The 22,506-nt window shown below is 36.7% G+C and overlaps 1 protein-coding gene across 2 annotated transcripts in view; it reads left to right on the top strand.

Moving 5' to 3' along the window:
* ADAM9 (ADAM metallopeptidase domain 9) overlaps nucleotides 1-22,506 on the top strand; it is a 102,954-nt gene that overhangs the window by 57,524 nt on the left and 22,924 nt on the right. For both annotated transcript variants that reach the window (XM_033415058.2, XM_004284897.4), the window contains 4 exons: nucleotides 971-1,063; nucleotides 2,098-2,293; nucleotides 5,200-5,305; nucleotides 13,212-13,395. In XM_033415058.2, coding sequence (XP_033270949.1) covers nucleotides 971-1,063; nucleotides 2,098-2,293; nucleotides 5,200-5,305; nucleotides 13,212-13,395 — 579 coding nt within the window. The remainder of the gene's footprint in view (nucleotides 1-970; nucleotides 1,064-2,097; nucleotides 2,294-5,199; nucleotides 5,306-13,211; nucleotides 13,396-22,506) is intronic.

Genomic DNA, 22,506 nt, shown 5'->3' with positions numbered 1-22,506 from the left:
TCTGCAACATAGGAAAATAAATATTCTTCAAAAATTAAAGCTTATAGCCCCTGCCGCCTTCTCTCCTCCTCCTCCTTTCTCCTGTCTTCTTCTTTCCCCCTCTCCTTTCTCCTTCCCTTCTCAAACAATTCATACCTGAAGACATTAGTTGGAACATAGGAGAGTAGATGTCACTGGGTGGAAGGTTCGGAGCAGGGGTAGGGAGCCATGGTGGGCCAAAGTGGGGTGAGAGAAGCCAAGCAAGATAAAAAGAATGTCCACATGGGTGGAAATTCACCCAACAGAGAAGTCAGACCTTGAGCATGAAGAGAAGTGCATTTATGGATGCTTAATTTCCTGTGATCATTAAACACACTGTTATAGACTGAATGTTTGTGTCCCCCAAATTCATATGTTGAAGCCCTAACCCCCAAGTATGTCTGTATTTGGAGAAGGGATCTCTAGGAAAGTAATTAAGGTTAAATGAGGTCATAAGGGTGGGCCTTGATCTGATAGGATTAGAGTCCTTATAAAAAAGAGACACTGGAGAGTTTGCTTGCTTTCTCTCTGAACACATGCACTGAAGAAAGGCCATGTGAGCACACAGCAAGAAGGCAGCTGTCTGCAAGCCAAGGAAGAGAGTCTGCGCCAGAAACTGAATTGGCTGGAACTTTGATCTTGGCCCTCTAGCCTTCAGAGCTGACGTAATAAATTTCTTTTGTTTAAGTCATTAGTCTATGGTACCTTGTTCTGACAATCCCAGCAGACTAAGACACATACTCTCTGTGATTTCAGTCCTTTGAAATATGTTGAGACCTAGATAATAGCTAAAGAGTCACTGATAAATCCAGAAGGATAGTAAGGGACTGTTTCCAGAGAGTAACTGTTACAGTCAGGTTAGAAGGAAGCATAGGTCTAAGATAAGAATTTTATTAATGAATATTGATGACAATAATTTATTTCTTTATTGACAGTCATTTTCTCTTCACAGGAATGTGAATTGGACCCTTGTTGTGAAGGAAGTACTTGTAAACTTAAATCATCTGCTGAATGTGCATATGGCGACTGTTGTCAAGACTGTTGGGTAGGGAATTCCTCTGTATTTGGAAAAAATAGAAAAAGGAAAAATATGCATATATCAAAATTGGTTTTCTCTGATCTGTAAGAGAGCACTATTTTTATTACATGATTACATGAACAGTTTTATGACACTTGTTTGCAGTTTTGTGTCATGTTCTTTTATGACAAATGGTCTAAAGAGAATTTTTTTCTTAAGTAAAAACATTTTTTTTTCTGATTTAAGAGTGATCCATGTTTTTCATTAAAAATTCAACAATAGAAAGTAGACACTGAAAGACCCTCTATCATTTTACCCTCTTCAGGTAGCCATTGTTTGATAATTTGTTGTTAGTCACTTTTTCCTATGTAAATGTGAGTATGAGTGTGTGTGTAGGTGTGTGTCTGTGTGAAAGTGGGTAAACATGGGTATACATATTTTTACTATGTACTTTTTTCAGTAAGATACCATGGATTTTCTTCCATTCATGTAGTTCTACAAGGTTATATAGTTAGTATTCCTTTGTATGGCTGTACCATAATTTCTTTATCTGGTCTACCAATGATGGACATTTAGATAGCTTCCAATATTTGCTTATAAGTGGAATTGTTGGGACAGAGTATGCATATGAAAATTTTTGACACGCATTTTCTATACCTTCTACAAATGTGCCAGTCTGTAATTGCCAGTCTAATCAATACACTGATTACTGTACAGTGTACAGTATAGATTACATCCGCACTATTTTTGTTTCCTCGTACTAACATTGGTTGCTAGCCAGTGTTACGATCCAGGTTAGTTTGATAGTTGTAAAGTGCTTTTATATCTTAGTTTAATTTGCATTTCTTTTGGTTATCAATGAGGCTATGCTTTTTCATTTTCCATGTTTCATGACTTTTATGAATAGCCTATTACGGGCCTTTGTTCATTTTTCTATTGGGTTGTTTAATCTTTTGTTTTTGTTAGAACTTTTTATAGATATAAATATTGTGGTTTCCAATTTGATTAATTTGTGGGAATTTTCCTGATATTCCTTTTCAATTTCAATCCCATTACCCTAGTTCCTTCCAGGAGGTACTTTGTGCCGAGGAAAAACCAATGAATGTGATGTTCCAGAATATTGCAACGGTTCTTCTCAGTTCTGTCAGCCAGATGTTTTTATTCAGAATGGATACCCTTGCCAGAATAACAGAGCCTATTGTTACAATGGCATGTGCCAATATTATGATGCTCAGTGTCAAGTCATCTTTGGCTCAAGTAAGATATGTTATTTATATTGATTGCTGTGATTTTATTTTTTTGTTTTAGTTTTTGTTAAAAATGGAAAGCAAACGTTATTGCTAAAATTGAAATTCTCCCGTTTCCTCTCTCCTATCATGTTCCCCTCTTTCCTTCTCTGTAGGCAATCATGGTCATTAATTTGATGTGTCCAAGTTCAGTTGGTGATTTTTGTTTTTATCATACTTTCTCACCTCTCTATCCTGTGTATATTAACATTATGTGTATACATATATATACACAGTATTGTATTCTAGCTTTAATAAATTCATGTAAATAGTATGGGGACATACAGATGGGTCTTCTGTTTTCATTGTTCACTCAAAATGTTTTTGCAATCCATCTGTATTGCTATATTTAGATCACAGAGCATTAGAGTATTCTATTATATAAATGGAATCCATTCTTTTCCTAGTAGTATTTAATATATTTTTTATTGTGTCTCTTTTTAAATATTTCATTTTTATCAAAGTTATACATACAGTAGATTAAAGAGCCAAATCATTCACAAGATTTTATGAAAAAGTAAAGTGTGCCTCCCCATAATAGCCCCATCCCTTAAGGCAACCATTTCTACCTTTTCTTGCTGATTTCTAGCCGATTACTTTGTTACTTACTTGCTCCAGGTCTTTAGATAATTTCTTGGTAATGCTACTTTTGGATTTTTCCATTCTAGGTATTAACTGTTAATTTTTCACTGCAGAGGATGAGAATTTAATTTCTTACCTTCTCTTCTCTCAACACTTGTCAGCTCTCATCCTACTCATGCTCATTTTTCATCCTCCATCCTCTTAATATGGATTAATTATAATTTTAGGTAGAGCAGTGTTGACTGTTGTGATTTATAACAAACCAAAAAAAATTGGTCTTTGTCCAGTTCCTGGCATGAGCTCCTAAAACCCTTGGAATTTCCCAAGTGATGAGAGCTGTAAAAGTGTCTTTTGTTATGTCAAGGAAGTGACTTTTGGAAAGTCCCTCAGTGACATAAGGATGGGGCTGGTTGCCAGGGAACTAACCCTGTGATTAGCGTTGGAACTTGCAGTTCCCCCACCTCTGGGACTGGAGATTGCCATACTCACAAGTGGCCAGTGATTTAATCAATCATGTCTATGGAATGAAGCCTCCATGAAAACCCCAAAGGACAGGGTTTGGAGAGCTTCTGGCTTGGTGAACAAGTGGAGATGCAGGGAGTGTCACACTTGGCGGGGCCTGGAACCTCCAAGCCCCTTTCTCTATATCTTGCATATGCATCTCTTCCATCTGGCTGTTCCTGAGTTATATTCTTTGATAATACACCAGTAATCTAGTGAGTAAAATGTTTCTCTGAGTTCTGTGAGCCACTCTAGCAAATTAATCAAACCCAAGGAGGGGGTGGATCATGGGAACCTTGATCAGATAGGGTCGGAGGAGAGAAGACTAAGCATGAAATGGGACTTCCTTTATGTTTGTCAGGTCATGGGACACAGTGGTAGAGATCTGTGAACTTCTGATATATTTTGCAGGAATGGACAGGTTACTGCAGACTGAAAAAGTACTTACAGATAGGCATTTTAGAGAAGCAAATGCTATTATTTAGCAAGTATATTATCTTTGTAGAGGCCTGCAAAAAAGTCTAGGACGACCAAAGGAACAACATTATTGGGGGGGGGCTTGTTATTAATTTAGTCACTTTTTCCTGATATAAATGTGAGTGTGAGCATGTGCTTTGCTAGAGTTACTGCCATGTGACGTTTATCCTGTGCAAGTATTCTGCATCCATTTTCAGATTACTTGATCCTCCACTTCTTTTTTCTTCCAACTCCTTTCACCTCATATCCATTTTCTTGTAAACTGAACAACATAGTATCAGGTGTGTAAGACAGACACATGAATTTCCATTATTAGATAGAATGTACTGCCATTTTGGCTTCAAAATATTTACAAATAAAATATTTTTAGGAATATGTAATTAAGTGGAAAAATCAAACATTAAGTGGTACATATATAAAATATAAGAAAACAAGAATGGATTGATACTTTATTAGCTGTCATGGCTATTTGTCAATGTAATTAATACCTAAATTAAGCATCCATATATGGTAAGTTAAAAAAAATAATACCTGGAAGTGTTTTCACCAACCCTCCCAGCCTGATCTAACCAGGGGTGCAGTAGACCTGTGTTTGAGAGCAGTGAGAATTAATATGCTGAAAGTGCTACCATACTGTGCATGGTTTTTAATTTCATCATGGTTAATATAAATTTATTTATATATTTCTGGCTGCGTTGGGTCTTTGTTGCTGCGTGCGGGCTTTCTCTAGTTGCAGCGAGCGGGGGCTACTCTTCATTGCGTGTGCAGACTTCTCCTTGTGGTGGCTTCTCTTGTTGTGGAGCACGGGCTCTAGGCACTTGGGCTTCAGTAGTTGTGGCTCGCGGGCTCAGTAGTTGTGGCTCGTGGGCTTAGTTGCTCCGCAGCATGTGGGATCTTCCCGGACCAGGGCTTGAACCCATGTCCCCTGCATTGGCAGGCGGATTCTTAACCACTGCACCACAGCGAAGTCCCATCATGGTTAATAATTTCATCTTGTTTAATGACACTTCTTTGAGGACTTGAGTGCTTGAGTCCAGGCTAACTTTTAAGTACCATCTAAGCTTTATTTTCACATTTTGTTGTCAATTATAAAATGTGGAACAAAATGTTTTATATGTAGGCCCTGAAACCTTTTCAGAGGTGTTGAGGCAGTTTATCCAGGCGTATGGACTGTCGTAGGGAATACTTTTATTTCTGAATTAAATTGCCATAACTTAAAAATATTTTTTTTTAAATTTTAATCTTATTGGGGTATAGTTGATTTACAATGTTGTATTAGTTTCAGGTGTACAAAAACAATTTTTTTTGCTGTTACAGAAGCCAAGGCTGCTCCAAGGGATTGTTTCATTGATGTGAATTCCAAAGGTGACAGATTTGGCAATTGTGGTTTCTCTGGCAATGAATACAAGAAGTGTGCCACTGGGTAAGTGGAGGCAAGAGTGTAAAAGAATATGAAAGGTTGTAAGATCAGCCATCTTTAGCATCTTTTACAGCTCCTTGTGACTGCCGACTTTCTCCCCCTTAAACATCTAACTTTTCAAATTTAACAATTTTGTAAAACATGACTTCAGAGAGATTCTGAATAGGAAGGGTAAAATTATTCATACCTTTTGACATTACCTGTCTAAAATATAATGATTTTTAGAATGTTACTTTTGTTTATCCTGTTCTACAATAAGAAGCCCAAATAAACACTCTTCTCCCTCTTCCTTTCATTAGAAGATTATGCTGCTAAATCCATACATAGAGGTATCTGCAGAATTAATTCTGGACTTTATCATTTTCTTCTGGCTCTATATAATTTGAAAGTGACAAATTAAAAGCCTTTTTTGTTTCTATAACATTTGCACATTGTAAAAAAATTAATATTATTACAAAAATATAAACAAAAGTTATCCATAATCTGTCTGTATGTATTCAGTAATTTCAGTGTATGTCTTCCTTTTTTTTGTTGTTTCTGTGCACTATACATACACACACTAACATTTTGTATAGTTGGAATTATTCTATAATACTGTGCTTCTCTTCTACTCACTTCACCTCCTACTCTGCCAATTAAGCTAAGCAACTGAGGTAAAACAATGCTTACTAAGAAGAAATAACAACCGTGACCTCCGTGTTCCAAAATCCAACAGACATCTTTAGGTCTTCATGCTTCTGGACCTTTCAGTAGCATTCAACTATGTTGACCATTTTCTCCTTGAAGAAACCCCTTTCCTTGGCTTTTGTGTAGAATATTCTTCTAGTATTTTTTTTTCTGTTTCCAGATGCTCCTTTAATGTATTTATTTGTAGGCTCATCTTTCTCTACTGAGCCATTAAATGTGAAATACTTCAGCTCTACTGGTCTACATGTTGTCCTCTGCCACAGGGCCTTGGCACGTCCTGTTCCTTCTGCCTGACATGCTCTCCTCTCTCTGCCATTTTAAGTACAACTTCTCTGAGAAAGACTTCCTCAACTTCCTTAACAGGGTCAGATGTCCCTCTTATAGATGTTCTTAATGCTGTGTGCTTTTATTTTTTTTAACGTTAGCCAAATTATGTTGTTCTAATTCTTTACAAATTAGTTATCCACATAAAGTATACTTCACAGAATATTTAGAATATACCTTTCTTGATATATAAAACAGAGTAGGTTGAAGGAAGTTAGAAAAACAAGAAAGTATTTCAAAAGAGGGTATGAACATAACTGTTTTGACTACCTTGTATAGTCTCAAAACTAGTTGTAGATGTAAGTTCTCTTGCATTTATATAGCACTCTTTTTCTGGGGAAGTCAAACTATTATTCTTAATAAATTTTTAGTATATTTAAATTGCACAGGAAGGTTTTATGTCCAAACCATTGCTTTAGCAAGTATAATCACTTAAAAGTGATACTGCCTTAGAAAAGATATTGGGTCGGCCAAAAAGTTTGTTCGGTTTTAAGTACAAATAAAAGACACATTTTAAATTTTCACGAAGAACTTTATTGAACAACATATTCACTGACAGAATGAACTTTTTGTCCAATCCAATAGGTAGTGTAATAGGTAATTTTCCAGATAAAGGGAAGGTCAGATACAAAACCAGTTATAGGCACAGCATTTTTAAGATTCTTTTATGGTGTTTAGAAAAGACCAAGGAGGGCTCTGTCCTGCACTTGGAGGAATTGGACCCATCTTGGCTAACATGATTAGGCTAAATCAAAATGAGAAAAGTAGCAATTTGAAAGTTGAAGGAAGGATGAACTGGTTAAAAAGTTGTATGTTTCTCTTTCATTGAATTTGATGTGTTGTATTTTCCTTATTGTTCAGTTCATAATATTTTCTAAGTTATACTGTGATTTCTCCTTTGACTCATGTGTTATTAAAAGTATATTGCTAATTTCCAAATATTTGGGAATATTCTGGTTATCCGTTTTTGATTTCTAGTTTAATTCCATTGAGAACATACTCTCTATGATTTCAGTTCTTTTCAATTTACTGAGATGTGAATTAGTGTCCAGCATATAGTCTATTTTGGTGAATGTTCCATGTTCAATTAAAAAGAAAAGTGTATCTTGCAGTTGTTGGATATATTATTCTATAAATGTCAAGTTAATTAATGGTCTTGTTCAAATCTTGTATATTTTGGGTGTGTGTGTGTTTATCTGTTTACCCTTCAGTTTCTGAGACAGGTGTGTTAAAATCCCCAGCTGTGATTATGACGTTGTCTATTTCTCCTTTTAGTTCTATAAATTTTTGCTGTATGTGTTTTGAAGTGTGTTCTTCAGTGCTTATGTTATTAGGTGCATACACATTTAGGATTGTTATGTCTTCTGGAAGAACTGATCCTTTCATTACTACCAAATTTAATACTTCAGATTTTTTTTTTGTAGTATTTGTCTCATAAGACATCTCATTTGTTTAAGTGACCATCTGGTTACCACCCTTGTCACTACACTGTAAAGTCCATTCTGTGTTTAACATAGTGCCTGGCACATTGTCATAGTAAGTGCCTATTAACTGTTTGTTGAACGAATGAAGGAACAGATGATATATCTAATGGGTGGAATTAGTGTGACTAATTGAATGAGCTGAGCTAAACCTTGGGATAAGTGGATTGATGCAGACCTGGAAGGGGCTTGCTACATATGCCTTATCCTTGTCTTTAGCCTGGTCCCGTTTCCATATTTTTATGAATATCTTGATGAAAATATAGCAACTACATTTACAAAACTTAAATTACTGGGTAGCTGATTTGAAAAGCATTTTATAATAGTAATATAAGAATAATGTAATATAGTCATTAGGAATACACATTTGAAGTTAGACTCTGGGTTTGAATACTGCTTTAACCACTTAAGATCTCTGAGACTTTGGACACGTTACTTCGCTTACATACTTCATTTTTCTCTTCTGTAAAATGGAAATAATAATGGTACCTATTTCTAAGTATTGTTTTAAAGACTGAATGAGTTGGTGGATGTTAATACTAAGAAGAGTACCCGGTTCATTGTAGGACTTATCATCATCATCATCACACTCTTTATAATCATCCCCATCATAGAAAATGCATAAAATCTAGAAAAGTCTCAAGAAACTGGTCACATATGGTCCTGTCATCCAGAGATACTCTGTTAAAGTTTTATTGTTATTTCCTTCTCATGTGTATTCATAAGCATATAAATATGTATCATACACATATATACACACACATATGTGTACTCAGAGACCCATATCTGTGTGTATAAACAAAATTGCATAGTATGATTTATACTGTTTTATAAGTTGATGTGTTTACTCTCCACTCTATTAAGGGCATTTATAGGATATACCCAGCTTCTTTTAACCATTTCCTTATGTTAGAAATGTATGTTTTTTCCAGTAATTTGTTTTTTTAAACAAGGCTGTGATAAATACAATTTAAGTATTTATGTCTCTGATTGTTTCTTTAGTAGATTTTTCTCAAAAGAAAATGGAAGATAGTTTTAAAGGCTCTTCATAGATGCTTCCAAATTGACCTTCAAAACGTTTGACTGATTTATACTTCCACTACCCCCTCATCAATGTCAGAGTATTGTCTTAAGAAATACTTTTCCAATTTGTTACATCAAATAGATATTTCATTCTTGCTTTGAATGAATTTGTAAATACTTATTTAATTTCTTGTTGTTGTTTTTCAAAAATGTTTAAAGGGATATAGAGAAAATGTGGTTTCCACTCTTACTCTCTTTCTCCCTCTTCCCACCCTGCTCTTCAGGTGTGTCTTTGAGCTTTTTGTCTGCCTCTCCAGGGTTTCTTTTGCACATATACACTCCTACTCCCCACCGACTCCCACCCCCTGCTGTGCACATTGTCTTGTTCCATTTCACCAAAAGAGCTGGCCTCTCTTGCAGAACAAGATGGTGTCGTCCTTTTAAACTATTTGTTTATTTACATTTTTTATATTTTTATACAATTTTTAAGGGTTCCTTTCCATTTACATTTATTACAGAATATTGGCTATATTCCCCATGTTGTATTGTACAAATACATCCTTGAGCCATTCTTTTTTTTTTTTTTTGCGGTACGCGGGCCTCTCACTGTTGTGGCCTCTCCCATTGCGGAGCACAGGCTCCGGACGCGCAGGCTCAGCGGCCATGGCTCACGGGCCCAGCCGCTCCGCGGCATGTGGGATCTTCCCGGACCGAGGCACGAACCCGCGTCCCCTGCATCGGCAGGCGGACTCTCAACCACTGCGCCACCAGGGAAGCCCCCTTGAGCCATTCTTAACATTCAATAGTTTGTTAAACTTTTTAAATGAAAAGTTTTAAATACACAGAGGAGTAGAAAGAATAGTATGATGAACACCCATATATCCTAGATTAAAACACTGTTAATATTTTATCATATTTACCTTGTCTAGATTTTGCTGAACCATTTTTAAGTAAATTATCAGCATTATGTTGCATCACTCCTAAATTCCTGAGTATTCATCTCCAACATATAAGCCCGTTCTCAATACTGTTATCATACCTAACAAAATTCAGAGTTTCCTAATGTAATGTAATCCCTGGTCAGTATTCACATTTCTCCAATTGTCCATGTCCTCAAATTGTCTTTCATAGCTGTTTTTTCTTTTTCCACATCAGGACTCAAACAAGGTTCACACATTGCATTTAGTTGTCATGTCACTTAAGGCACTTTAAAAAAAAATAATAATTAATTTTATTTTTGGCTGCATTGGGTCTTCGTTGCTGCGAGCGGGCTTTCTCTAGTTGCGGCGAGCCGGGGCTACTCTTCGTTGTGGTGCGCGGGCTTCTCATTGCGGTGGCTTCTCTTGTTGCAGAGCACGGGCTCTAGGCACGCGGGCTTCAGTAGTTGTGGCTCGCGGGCTCTAGAGCGCAGGCTCAGTAGTTGTGGTGCACCAACTTAGTTGCTCCGCGGCATGTGGGATCTTGCTGGACCAGGGCTCAAACCTGTGTTCCCTGCGTTGGCAGGCAGATTCTTAACCACTGTGCCACCAGGGAAGCCCCACTTAAGTCACTTTTAATCTAAAATATTCTTCTTCAGTTTATTTATTTTTTTCTTTTCAATGACAGTGACCTGAGGAAATGACTGGGCCAGTGGTCTTTTAGGGTGGCCCATGTTCTGGATTTGTTTGGTAGTTCCTTCTCAACGTTGCTTAACTTGCGTCTTTATTACCTGAATTTTCTATACATCAGAAGTTAAACCTAAAGTCTTAATTAGATTCAGGTTAAACATTTTGAATACTTTGTAAGTATTTGACTACTTTGTAAGTGGTAGATGATGTCAAGGAGGCACATAATTCTGGATTGTCTTATTATTACTGTTACTAAGTGGCAATGACCAGATCTTGCTCTTGTAAAGTTAGGTCTTTCCCACTGCAACTATCAAGTAATATGTGGAGTGATGATTTTGTACCGTATAAATATCCAGTTTCCCACCAGTGTTTCACCTCATGGTTTAAGCGTGCATTGATGATCCTTGCCTGAAGCAGTTATTCTGTTGGTGCTTGCAATATAATTTTTATTACTATAACAATGAGCATCTCTTAGCTTTGTAGGCTGTTTGCATGTCTTACTTTGTGAATTGCCTATTTGCATCTTTGCTAATTTTTTTCTGTTGAAGTGACTATCCTTTTAATGATTTGTGACAGTTTTCTTTTAATGTTAAGAGTATTTTCCTTTTACTTCTTAATATGTCAGTAAGACGATACATGAGACATTAAGTATATCATAGCAGCATGAATTTTGGTAGGTTCCAGTAGATGCTAACTGAGATCTGCTTTCTTCTATGCTTTGTTTTAGAGGTTTTCATATCTAATTTCAACTAATTATGTGAGATAGGCATCATTATTTAGGTCTTGTTTTTCAGATGAAGAAACTGAACTTAAGAAAGTTTAAGCACTTTACTCAGGTTACCTCGTGAATAAATGGTGACATAAGAATAAATGTAAAGATGGGACAAAATAACTAACTCTTCAGTGAAGGATGGAAGGAAGAGGAGGCTTAATAGCAGCATGTGCAAAAAGTAGATAGGGGTGTTAGCTGAGGATAAATTCAAGGACGTCAATAATGTAATGTAGTCACCATAAGAGCTACTGTCGTCCTGGGCTTCATAGAAGTACAGTATCCAGAATAAAGGAAATGACAGTTCATCTTGTTCTTTGCTTGTCAGGCTGTAACTGAAACTTCATATTTTACTCTGAGCACTGTGCTTCAAGAGGGAGTGAGACAAACTAGAACATATTTAGAGGGGAGCTTCCTTGTTGCATGAGAAATGATTGTAGACTATTGTCCTGTGAAGTAAGTAATTAGGACCTATGTGATAATTGTCCTAAAAAGCTGCCATGTGGAGGAAAGAAAAGACATTATCTGTATGGTCTCATGTTGAAGATCTGGGACCAATAAGGAAAAGTTATAGGGAGAAAGATTTTAACTCAAGAAGTAAAAGATATGGGCTTCCCTGGTGGCGCAGTGGTTGAGAATCTGCCTGCCAATGCAGGGGACACAGGTTCGAGCCCTGGTCTGGGAGGATCCCACATGCCGCGGAGCAACTAGGCCCGTGAGCCACAACTACTGAGCCTGCGCGTCTGGAGCCTGTGCTCCGCAACAAGAGAGGCCGCGATAGTGAGAGGCCCGCGCACCGCGATGAAGAGTGGCCCCCGCTTGCCACAACTAGAGAAAGCCCACGCACAGAAACGAAGACCCAACACAGCAAAAATAAATAAATTAAAAAAAAAAAAGAAGTAAAAGATATGATAGCTGGTATGAGAATATTTAGGAGGTGATGAATTAGAGGAATTGGAAAACAATATCCTATAATGACTTGGCAGTGATAGCATAGGGGAGATTTAAGAATAGGGTAGGTGCTTGGATCAAAAGACAATCAATTAGGACTTCCCTCATGGCACAGTGGTTAAGAATCCGCCTGCTAATGCAGGGGACACGGGTTTGAGCCCTGGTCCGGGAAGATCTCACATGCCGCAGAGCAACTAAGCCCGTGCGCCACAACTACTGAGCCCGTGTGCCACAACTACTGAAGCCGTGCGCCTAGAGCCCGTGCTCCGCAACAAGAGAAGCCACCGCAGTGAGAAGCCCTTGCACTGCAACGAAGAGTAGCCCCCGCTTGCCACACCTAGAGAAAGCCTGCATGCAACAACGAAGACCCAACGCAGCCAAAAAAAAAAAAAAAGACAAAGACAATCAATTTAATAGGAAATTTCAATACAGCATCATAAGAGTTGATGTTAGGGATACTTATTGTACCCTGAAAGGCTATAGGAAGGACATTTAACTTACACAGCCTTGTAATAGGAATTGTAGTCAGGGAAGTCTTCATAGCGTTGTTACTGAATTAGTGAATTGAATTAGTGAATTAATGAGTTAATGAATTGAGTCTTTAAGTAAGAGTGAGCCAAGTGAAGAAAGGTGGAGTCCTGTCATACTTATTTAACATTACAAAATCTAGGTTTCTCTTTACTATAACGCTGTAAGAAGACACAATTGAATTTTGGTATAGTTCTATTATTTTCTGTGTAAAAGCATTTATAAAATTATATCACATTTAAAAACAACTTTATTAGTTAGACTTTTTTGAGCCCTAGGCAGGTAGTGAAGAGAGATTATTACGTGTCAGCATCCACACCCCCTGGTACCCTACTAATTTGCATCTTTGCATCCACTTACCTCTTCTCTGCCATATTTAAAGAGAGCTACTTTGATCTCTGTTTCTCTCACACACTTTTTCTGTTGAGATTCCCTTTAGCTAAACAGCAATAAACTCCCTGCCTATATACAAAAAATATATGATTTTTCTTTTGTATCTACACTGGATGCATTGTAGTTTGCATTATTTATCTTTCCAGGAATGCTTTGTGTGGAAAGCTTCAATGTGAGAATGTACAAGAAATGCCTGTATTTGGAATTGTGCCTGCTATTATTCAGACTCCTGGGAGAGGCACCAAATGTTGGGGTGTGGATTTCCAGCTTGGGTCAGATGTTCCCGATCCTGGCATGGTGAATGAAGGCACCAGATGTGGCGTTGGAAAGGTAATCATAATGTTTTCTAAAACAAAGTAAAATTTTAAAAATTAAAAAAATCATTATATAAAGCTAGTGGTTCTTTTCTGGGTATAAAAGAAATCTCTGTTTATTGTAGAGATTTGGGAAAATAGAAAGCTACCAAGAATAAAAATAAGAACAGCTATACCTCCTGATGATTTATAGCCATATAATGCTTTCTTTTTTAAAAAAAATTTTTATTGCAGTATAGTTGATTTACAATGCTGTGTTAGTTTCATATAATGCTTTTTTTAACTTCAGAAATGATCAGTTTTCATCATGGTCACTGGATCTGCTTAGATTAGAGTATTCATTATCTGCATCTCATTGGATAATTTCCACAATTTCATTAAAGAAACTTCTGCATCCATTAAAAAAAAAACAACTATAATTCTATTATCTCGATTTCTTCATTGGGGTCATATATTATAACCTGTGTTTTCTATGTTGTAATATACTGGGCATATCCCCCCCTCCCCATCAATGTGCTGTAATTTATTAGCCAGGCTGCTATTACTGGGATTTTCAGGATTTGTGTGTGTGTGTGTGTGTGTGTGTGTGTGTGCGCGTGTTTATGCATGTATGTGTGCATGCATCCGTGTCTTTGTACTAGAAATGTCATAGCGCTTGTCCTGCCCATGCATCCTGCTACCCTGGCCACAGCTGTTTTGATCCAGTGTTAGCCAAGAGTTAGCTGCTGACTTACTACCAGCGGTCCCGGATGAGAGGAGCTAGGCCTAATTCCTTTTTTGGGGGGGAATATATAAGTAAAGAAAGGTAGTTAAGAGTAGCGCTGAAACTATGAATTCTTTGAGAGATAGCATGATGTAGGAGAAGGGCTAGAAGGGTCATGGTGAGCTTCAGCTATGTACAAGAGACAGAGGGAGCAGGATTGTTGAACAAGTTGAAGAAACCAACTCATGGGAGAATAGAGGAGGGGAGAGCGAACACAATCAATTGATTATGTGGGACACATGAAAAAGACAGAGGGACCCGCAAGTTACCTCAGTTTCTACCAAGTTTTCAGTTCCAATTCTGTTGCCCCTCACTTCTTACCAAAAAGACCCTGGTATTCTTGTGCCTGCCCTTGCCACGCCATAAACTCAACTGCTGCAGTTACTATAAACAATGCTGAGGTAAATGGCTTTCTAAAAAATTTCACAAAATCCTGATTATTTTCTGAGGTTAAATTACTATAAGGGGGTGTGTACTTTTAAGGTTTTAGATATAGTTTTGCCAAATTTCTCTTTAGAAAAGTATTTATTAGTTTATCTTCCAAGCAGTTTTCAATAATAAATGTTTTAACTCTATATCCTAGTCAGGATTAGGTGCTATTGTTTTTAAACTTTCATTTGGTAATTTTCTTTTTACTCTTTCTCGATTATTAGTGATGTTGAATTTTTTTGTCTCCATATATTTATTCCTCCTTTTGTGATTTGCTTGTCGATGTTATTTGTTCATTTAAAAATGGATGTGTTTTTCTTATTGATTTTAAAGAACTTTAACTTATGTCATATAAGATGTAATACGTGTAATATATTTGCCCAGTTATTACTTGCCTCTTCCTTTTGTTTTTAGTATTTTTTGCCATGTTTACATTTTTATGTAAACAAATCTATTATTCCTTTCCTTTATGGTTTCCAACTTTACTTACATGTTTTACAAGACTTTCTTAGTATAGTATCAGAGCATTATTTTCTAGTAGATTTTTAATTTTTTTTAACACTTAACTCTTTAATCCAGGGGAATATGGAGTGTATAGTATGAGGTTGGCATTCTTCTTTTTTTCCTTTTTCATTTTATTCATTCAGAGATGATGACTATATGCTGATTTCTAATGTTACATTTTTTCAGAATGGTTTGTTATTTGCCATCACCTCAATTATAATCTCTCTTTTAATCTGAAATCTTATTTAAATTACTTATTAAATTTTCACATATACTTGGGCTTGATTTCTGCTTTTTCTCTTAATGTCCACTGATTGGTCTGATACTCATGTGTCAGTATTGCCTTCTTTTAGTTTTTGTCAGTTTTATAATATATTTTTATTATCTGGTCATACAAATGCCCCCTCATTCTTTTTTCATAGTTTTCTTGGCTATTAATATTCATTTATTATTCCAGATGAACTTGAGATCATTTTGTCAAGGTGCAAAAAAAAAGTTTTTAAATAAAAGCGCATTGGAATTTTGGTTGGGATCAAATCAAATTTATAAATTTGTAATGGGGAAAAGTGACATCTTTACATTATTCAGTCTTCCCATAGAAGAACATGGTATGTCTCTCGATTTTTTGGGGGGTCTTATTTTAAAGATTTAATTATAAAGGTCCTTTTTATTTTTTGTTAGTTTTATTCCTAGGTATTTTATATTTTTATTGTTATTATGAATAGCCTCTTATTATGTTTTCTAATTTGTTATGTTACATTTTCTAATTGGTGTTTATTGATAAGAGAAACTGTTTTGTCTATATTTTTACTGGCCATTATTGATGTTCAGAAAAATATATTCACTTGTATATATTTATTTTGTTACCAGCCATATACTTAGTGTCACATATTTTTATTGTTGATTGTATTAAAATTTTCTAGGTAAACAATCATCTGTAAATGATAGAAAGTTGATTTCCTTTCTGATACTTACAATTTGGATTTATTTTCTTGTGTAATTGCAATGATAGAGCTTTCAGGATAATTTTAAATAATAATGATAATAGTGTACTTCTTTGTCTTCTCCCTAACTTGACTGGGAATGCATCTAGCCTTCCAAGGTTATATATGATTTTGGCTATTGGCTTGGGGTAGGTAGTATTTTTCATTTAATGGAGAATTGTTTTAGTTGTGATTAATAAGAATAAAAGAACAAATAGATTAAAAATTTTATAAGTAGTTTTTTCAACAGCTATTTTAATAATCACTACATCTTTTCCTTTGACTTATTAATGTGCTGGGTTATACTGATAAATTCCTCAACATTGAATTGTCTTTACATTCCGGGAGCAAATACTGGTAATGTAGATTTATTCCTGGATTCTGTGTGCTGGTGAACATACTTTTCTATTTCTGAAGCTGTATACTTAGGCTTTTTTAATTTATGAAATTTTACTCTGTGGATTATAGTCAGTACTCTTAAATCTCACAAAAACTCAGCTAAAACTGAATTAAAGCATAGCAGGAAATTTACTGATTCAAACCACAGAATCAAATAAAGAGCTTTGGAACCCAGAATCTGAGATAATGTCCCTGTAGTTCTTTTCCTGTATCTTCCATTTCTTCTTCTCCCTTGTTGATCCCCTCTCCGCCCACCCCCGCCAAGCCCAGCTTTATTGAGATACAATCAATATGTAACATTGTGTAAGTTTAAGGTACACAATGTGATGATTTGATACACATATATATTGTGAAATAATTACTGCAATAAGGTTAGTTAACACATCTGTCACCTCACATAAATAGAACTTTTTTTGTGGTGAGAACATTTAAGATTTATTCTCTTATTACCAACTTTCAAGTATATAATACAGTATTGTTCACTATAATCACCATGCTGAATATTAGATCCTCAGGACTTGTTCATCTTATAACTGGAAGTTTGTACCCTTTGACCAGTGACTCCCCATTTCTCCCCTTCCCTGGCCCCTGGCAACCACCCTTCCACTCTCTGTCTCTGAGTTCAGCTTTTTAAAAGATTCCACATATAAGTGAGATCATATGGTATTTTTCTTTCTCTATCAGACTTATTTCTCTTAGTCTGAATGCCCTGAAGGTCCATCCATGTTGTTGCAAATGGCAGGATTGGTTGTTTGGGGATGTGTTGTTTAATTTCCATATTTTTGTGAATTTTCCAGTTTTCTTTCTGTTACTGATTTCTAATTATACCACTGTGGTCAAGATAGAGACCAGATGGGATTTCAATCTTCTTAAGTCTTGCTCTGTGGCCCAGCATATGATTTATCTTGTGGAATGGATACATACAGAATACCAAATATGTATTCTGCTGCTGTTGCATGGAATGTTCTGTCTATGTCTTTTGGTCCATTTTGGTCTGTAGTGTTCTTCAGGTCTGTTTCCTTATTACATTTCTGTCTGGATCATCCATCCAATATTAAAACTGAAGTCCCCTATACTATTATTATATTGTTGTCTGTTTCTCCCTTTAGTCCTGTTATTTGCATTAAATATTAGATGCTCCAATGTAGGGTGTATATATACTTATAATTGTTATATCCTCTTGATGAATTGACCCCTTTATCACTATGCAATGACCTTCTTTGTCTCTTGTGATTGATTTTGACTGAAAGTCTATTATATGTGATACAAGTGTAGCTACTTCTGCTCTCTTTTGGTTACCATTTGCATAGAATACCATTTTCCATCTCTTTACTTTCAACCTATGTATGTCCTTAAAGCTAAAGTGAGTCTCTTGTTGGCAACATATTGTTAGATCTTGATTTTTTAATCCATTCAACCACTTTGTGTCTTTTGATATGGGAATTTAGTTCATTTATGTTTAAAGTATTTAATTATTGATAGGTAAAGACCTACTGCCTGTCAGTTTGTTAAGTGTTTGTTGACTGTTTTTTAGTTCTTTTGCCCCTCTCTGTCTTCTTTTGTGATTAATTTTTTTGTAGTGCATGTTTTAATTCCTTTCTCTTTATCTTTTGTGTTTAAGTTTTTTCCCTTTGTGGTTACCATGAGGCTTACATAAAATATTTTATAGCTATAACAGTCTATTTTAAGCTGATAACAACTTACCTTCAATTATATACACAGCTCTACACTTTTACTTCTCCTTTCCTTGTATTTTATGCTATTGATGTCATACTTTACATCTTTTTATATTGTGCATCCATTAACAAATTATTGTACCTATAGTTATTTTTTTCATCATTTTTTCTTCCATTTTTATTGAGATATAATTGACGTACAGCACTGTATATGTTTAGGGTGTACAGCATAATGGTTTGACTTACATACATCATAAAATGTATCACAGTAAGTTTAGTGAACATCCATCATCTCATATAGATACAAAATTAAAGAAATACTTTCTTCTTGTGGTGAGAACTCTTAGGGTTTACTCTTGTAACAACTTTCCTATGTAACACACAGCAGTGTTCATTACATTAATCGTGTTGTACATTCATCCCTAGTACTTACTTATCTTATAACTAGAATTTGTACCTTTTGACCCCCTTCATCCAGTTCTCTCTCCCCCGAACCCCACCTCTGGTAACCACAAATCTGATCTCTTTTTCTATGAGTTTGTCTGTTTGTGTTTTGAAGTATAGTTGACCTATAAAACTATGTTAGTTCCTAGCGCACAACAGGGTGATGCAATACTTTCAATTGTTACGAAATTATCAGCATGATAGCTCTGGTTACCGTCACCATACAAACATATTATGTTATTATTGACTATATTCCCCTTGCTGTACATTTCATTCCCATGCCTCATTTGGAGTTTGTGTCTCTTAATTTCCCTCACGTATTTCACTCATTCCCCCACCTTCTTCCCCTCCGGCAACCACCTATTTGTTCTCTTTATCAGTGACTCTGTTTCTACTTTCTTATGTTTGTTCATTTGTTTTGGTTTTTAGGTTACACATATAAGTAAAATCATATGGTATTTGTCTTTCTCTGTCTGAGTTATTCCACTTCGCATAATACCCTCTGGGTCCATCCGCGTTGTTGCAACATTCTTATTATGGCTGAGTAATATTTCATTGTATGCATGTGTATGTGTGCGTGTGTGTGCATGTGAACATAGGGGTGCATATATCTTTTTAAATTAGTGTTTTTGTTTTATTTGTAAAACTACCCAGAAGTGAAACTTCTGGGTCATATAATAGTTCTATTTTTAATTTTTTGAGGGACCCCCATATTGTTTTCCATAGCAGCTGCACCAATTTATATTCTCACCAACAGTGCACAGGAGTTCCTTTTTCTCCACATCCGTGGCAACACTTGTCATTTATTGTCTTTTCGATAATAGCTATTCTGACAGGTGTGAGGTAATATCTCATTGTGGTTTTGATTTGCCCGTTTCCCTGATGATTAGTGATGTTGAGCATCTTTTTATGTGATGCCTGTTGGCCCTCTGAATGTCTTCTTTGGAAAAATGTCTATTCAGATTCTCTTCTCATTTTTAAATCAGGTGGTTTGTTTTTTGGATGTTGAGTTATACGAGTTTTGTGTGTGTGTGTGTGTGTGTGTATGTGTATTTTGGATAATTCACCCCTTATCAGGTATATCATTTGCAAATATCTCTCCCATTCAGTAGATGACCTTTTCATTTTGTTGATGGTTTCCTTTGCTATGCAAAAGCTTTTTAGTTTGCTGTAGTTCCATTTGTTTTCCTTCCCTGAGGAGACATATCCAAAACAATATTATACCTTTAGTTACTTTTGATTTTTTTTAAAACTTTTATACTCGACATAAAGTGATTTACACACCGTCATTACCGTATTAGAATATTCTGATTTTGACTATATATTTACCTTTACCAATGAGTTTTATAGTTTTTTATGTTTTCATATTGTTACTTAGTATCCTTTCATTTCAACTTGAAGAAGTCTCTTTATCATTTCTTGTAAGGCAGGTCTAGTGGTGATGAAATCCCCTAGCTTTGTTTGTCTGGGAATGTCTTTAACTTTGCATTTCAGAAGGACAGGTTAGTACTTGTGGTTGGCAATTTTTTTCACTCAGTACATTGAATATATCATCTCAATCTCTCTTGGCTTGCAAGGTTTCTTTAGAAAAATCCACTGATAGCCATACTGGGCTGCTGGTGGATTTCCCTAATATGGGATGAGTCATTTTTCTCTTGCTACTTTTAAAATTCTCTCCTTGTCTTTAACTTTTAACATTTTGATTATTGATTATAATGTGTCTCAGAGCAATCTTCTTTGGGTTGACCTTGCTTGGGGTCCTGTGAGCTTCCTGTACCTGAATGTCCATATTCTCCCAAGGTTTCAGAAGTTTTTTGCTATTAATTCTTTTTTTTTTTTTTTTTTAATTTTTGGCTGCATTGGATCTTCGTTGCTGTGTGCAGGCTTTCTCTAGTTGCAGCGAGTGGGGGCTACTCTTCATTGCAGTGTGCGGGCTTCTCATTGCGGTGGCTTGCTGTGGAGCATGGGCTGTAGGCACGCGGGCTTCAATAGTTGTGGTGAGTGGGCTCAGTAGTTGTGGCTCATGGGCTCTAGAGTGCAGGCTCAGTAGTTGTGGATCACGGGCTCTAGAGTGCAAACTCAGTAGTTGTGGCACACGGGCTTAGTTGCTTCGCAGCATGTGGGATCTTCCCGGACCAGGGATTGAACCTGCGTCCCCTGCATTGGCAGGCGGATTCTTAATCCCTGTACCACCAGGAAGTCCCTGCTATTAATTCTTTAAATTTTCTTTCTGCCCCTTTCTTCCTTCTCTTTCTGGGACTCCCATGATGCGAATGTTTGTTTCCTTGATGGTGTTCCGTAATTCACATTGGCTTTCTTCACTCTTTTTTATTCTTTTTTTCTTTTTGTTTCTCTAATGGGCTAATTTCAAGTGATCTGTCTTTGAGTTCACTGATTCTTTCTCCTGGGTGATTAAGTTGGTTGTTGAAGCTCTCTGCTGAATTTTTCATTTCTGTCATTGTATTCTTCTGTAGGGTTTCTTTTTGGTTACTTTTACTGGTTCCTATTTCTTTATTAAACTTCTCATTATGTTCATTCATTGTTTTCCTGATTTTGCTGGGTTGGCTACCTGTGTTCTCTCACATTTCATTCAGTTCCTTAATGATGATTATTTTGAGTTCTTTATCAGGCAAACTATAGATCTTCATTCTTTGGGGTCATTTATTGGAACTTTATTAGTTTCTTTTGGTGTTGTCATATTTGCTTGATTCTTCCATGTAACCTCGCATTGGTGCCTGTGCATTTGAAGGAGCACCAGTCTTTACAGACTGGTTTCAGCTGGTAAACACCTCCTGTCTGTTCTGTGTGCTGATGGGATTACCTCTGGGATCTCAGTCTGCCTGGTTTGGAGCTGGTTACAAAGCTGTTTCTGGATGTGCAGCAGGGCCTGCAGTTGGTGAACTTTTTATCACAGACTTGGTAGGGCACGGGTGCTAACTGGTCCCTGGGTGGACTGAACTTCCTCCAGTACCTTTTTCAGGAGGTGGCCCCAGGACAGGGGTCTGCCTCAGGGTCCACAGTTGGGTCCTTAAACAGCAGGTCTATTACCAGTTGCATAGATGGGTGGGGCTCTCATCAGGTACCTAAGAGGGCTGCTGTCTGTTCATTAATTGGGTCCCTGGATGGGCAGGACTACCCCGGGACTGTGACTGAGATTGGCTGGAATGAAATCCCAGAGCTGTTTCAGATTCCACAGCCAAAACTGAAGTCTGTAGGCCTAGTTCTTGAGGCATGGATGTGCATGTCCCCAGCCAGGTCCTTGGACGTGCTGGGCTGCTTCCTGACTGTGGCTTGAGGGTCTGGAGCTGAGTGTGGCACCAGTTCAGTTCAGTTCTCATTAGGGACAAACATGAGTATCTCCTTTCTAGTGTCTCTTCATATAAGGGCACTAATCCCATTGGACCAAGGCTTCACCATCATGACTTCAACAAACCTTAATTACACATCTTCAGATACCATCACATGTGGATTAGGGCCTCAACATATGAATTTTGAGGGGAACACAATCACTGAGTCTGTAACAGACAGCCACTAGAATGGAGTTTAGTTAATTGAAGTTGGATAATCATTCCTGCCTCATTGCCCACGTAGCTTTTGCTGTTGAGTCGTGCCTTGTACTCGGTGTGCTAAAGGCTGATTTACCTCAATATTGGTACATTTCAGTTGTTTTGGGTTGCTTATTCTTGTTTTGGGCATAAGGAAGAAATATTGGTCAGGGTTCTCCAGAGAAACAGAACCAAAAGGGCGTGTGTGTGTGTGTGTGTGTGTGTGTGTGTGTGTGTGTATGTTTATATATATAAGGCTTTTTATGAGGAATTAGCTTACACAATTATGGAAGATAAGAAATCCCAAGATCTCAGTGGGCAAGTTGGAGACCCAGAAGAGCTGATGGTGTAGTTCCAGTTCAAAGGCTAGCGGGTTTGAGTCCC

The sequence above is a fragment of the Orcinus orca genome, chromosome 21 (assembly GCF_937001465.1).
Source record: "Orcinus orca chromosome 21, mOrcOrc1.1, whole genome shotgun sequence".
In the NCBI taxonomy this organism is placed as follows: Eukaryota; Metazoa; Chordata; class Mammalia; order Artiodactyla; family Delphinidae; genus Orcinus; species Orcinus orca.
The sequence above is the reverse complement of the archived record's forward strand: the minus strand, read 5'-3'. Positions and strand labels throughout refer to the sequence as shown.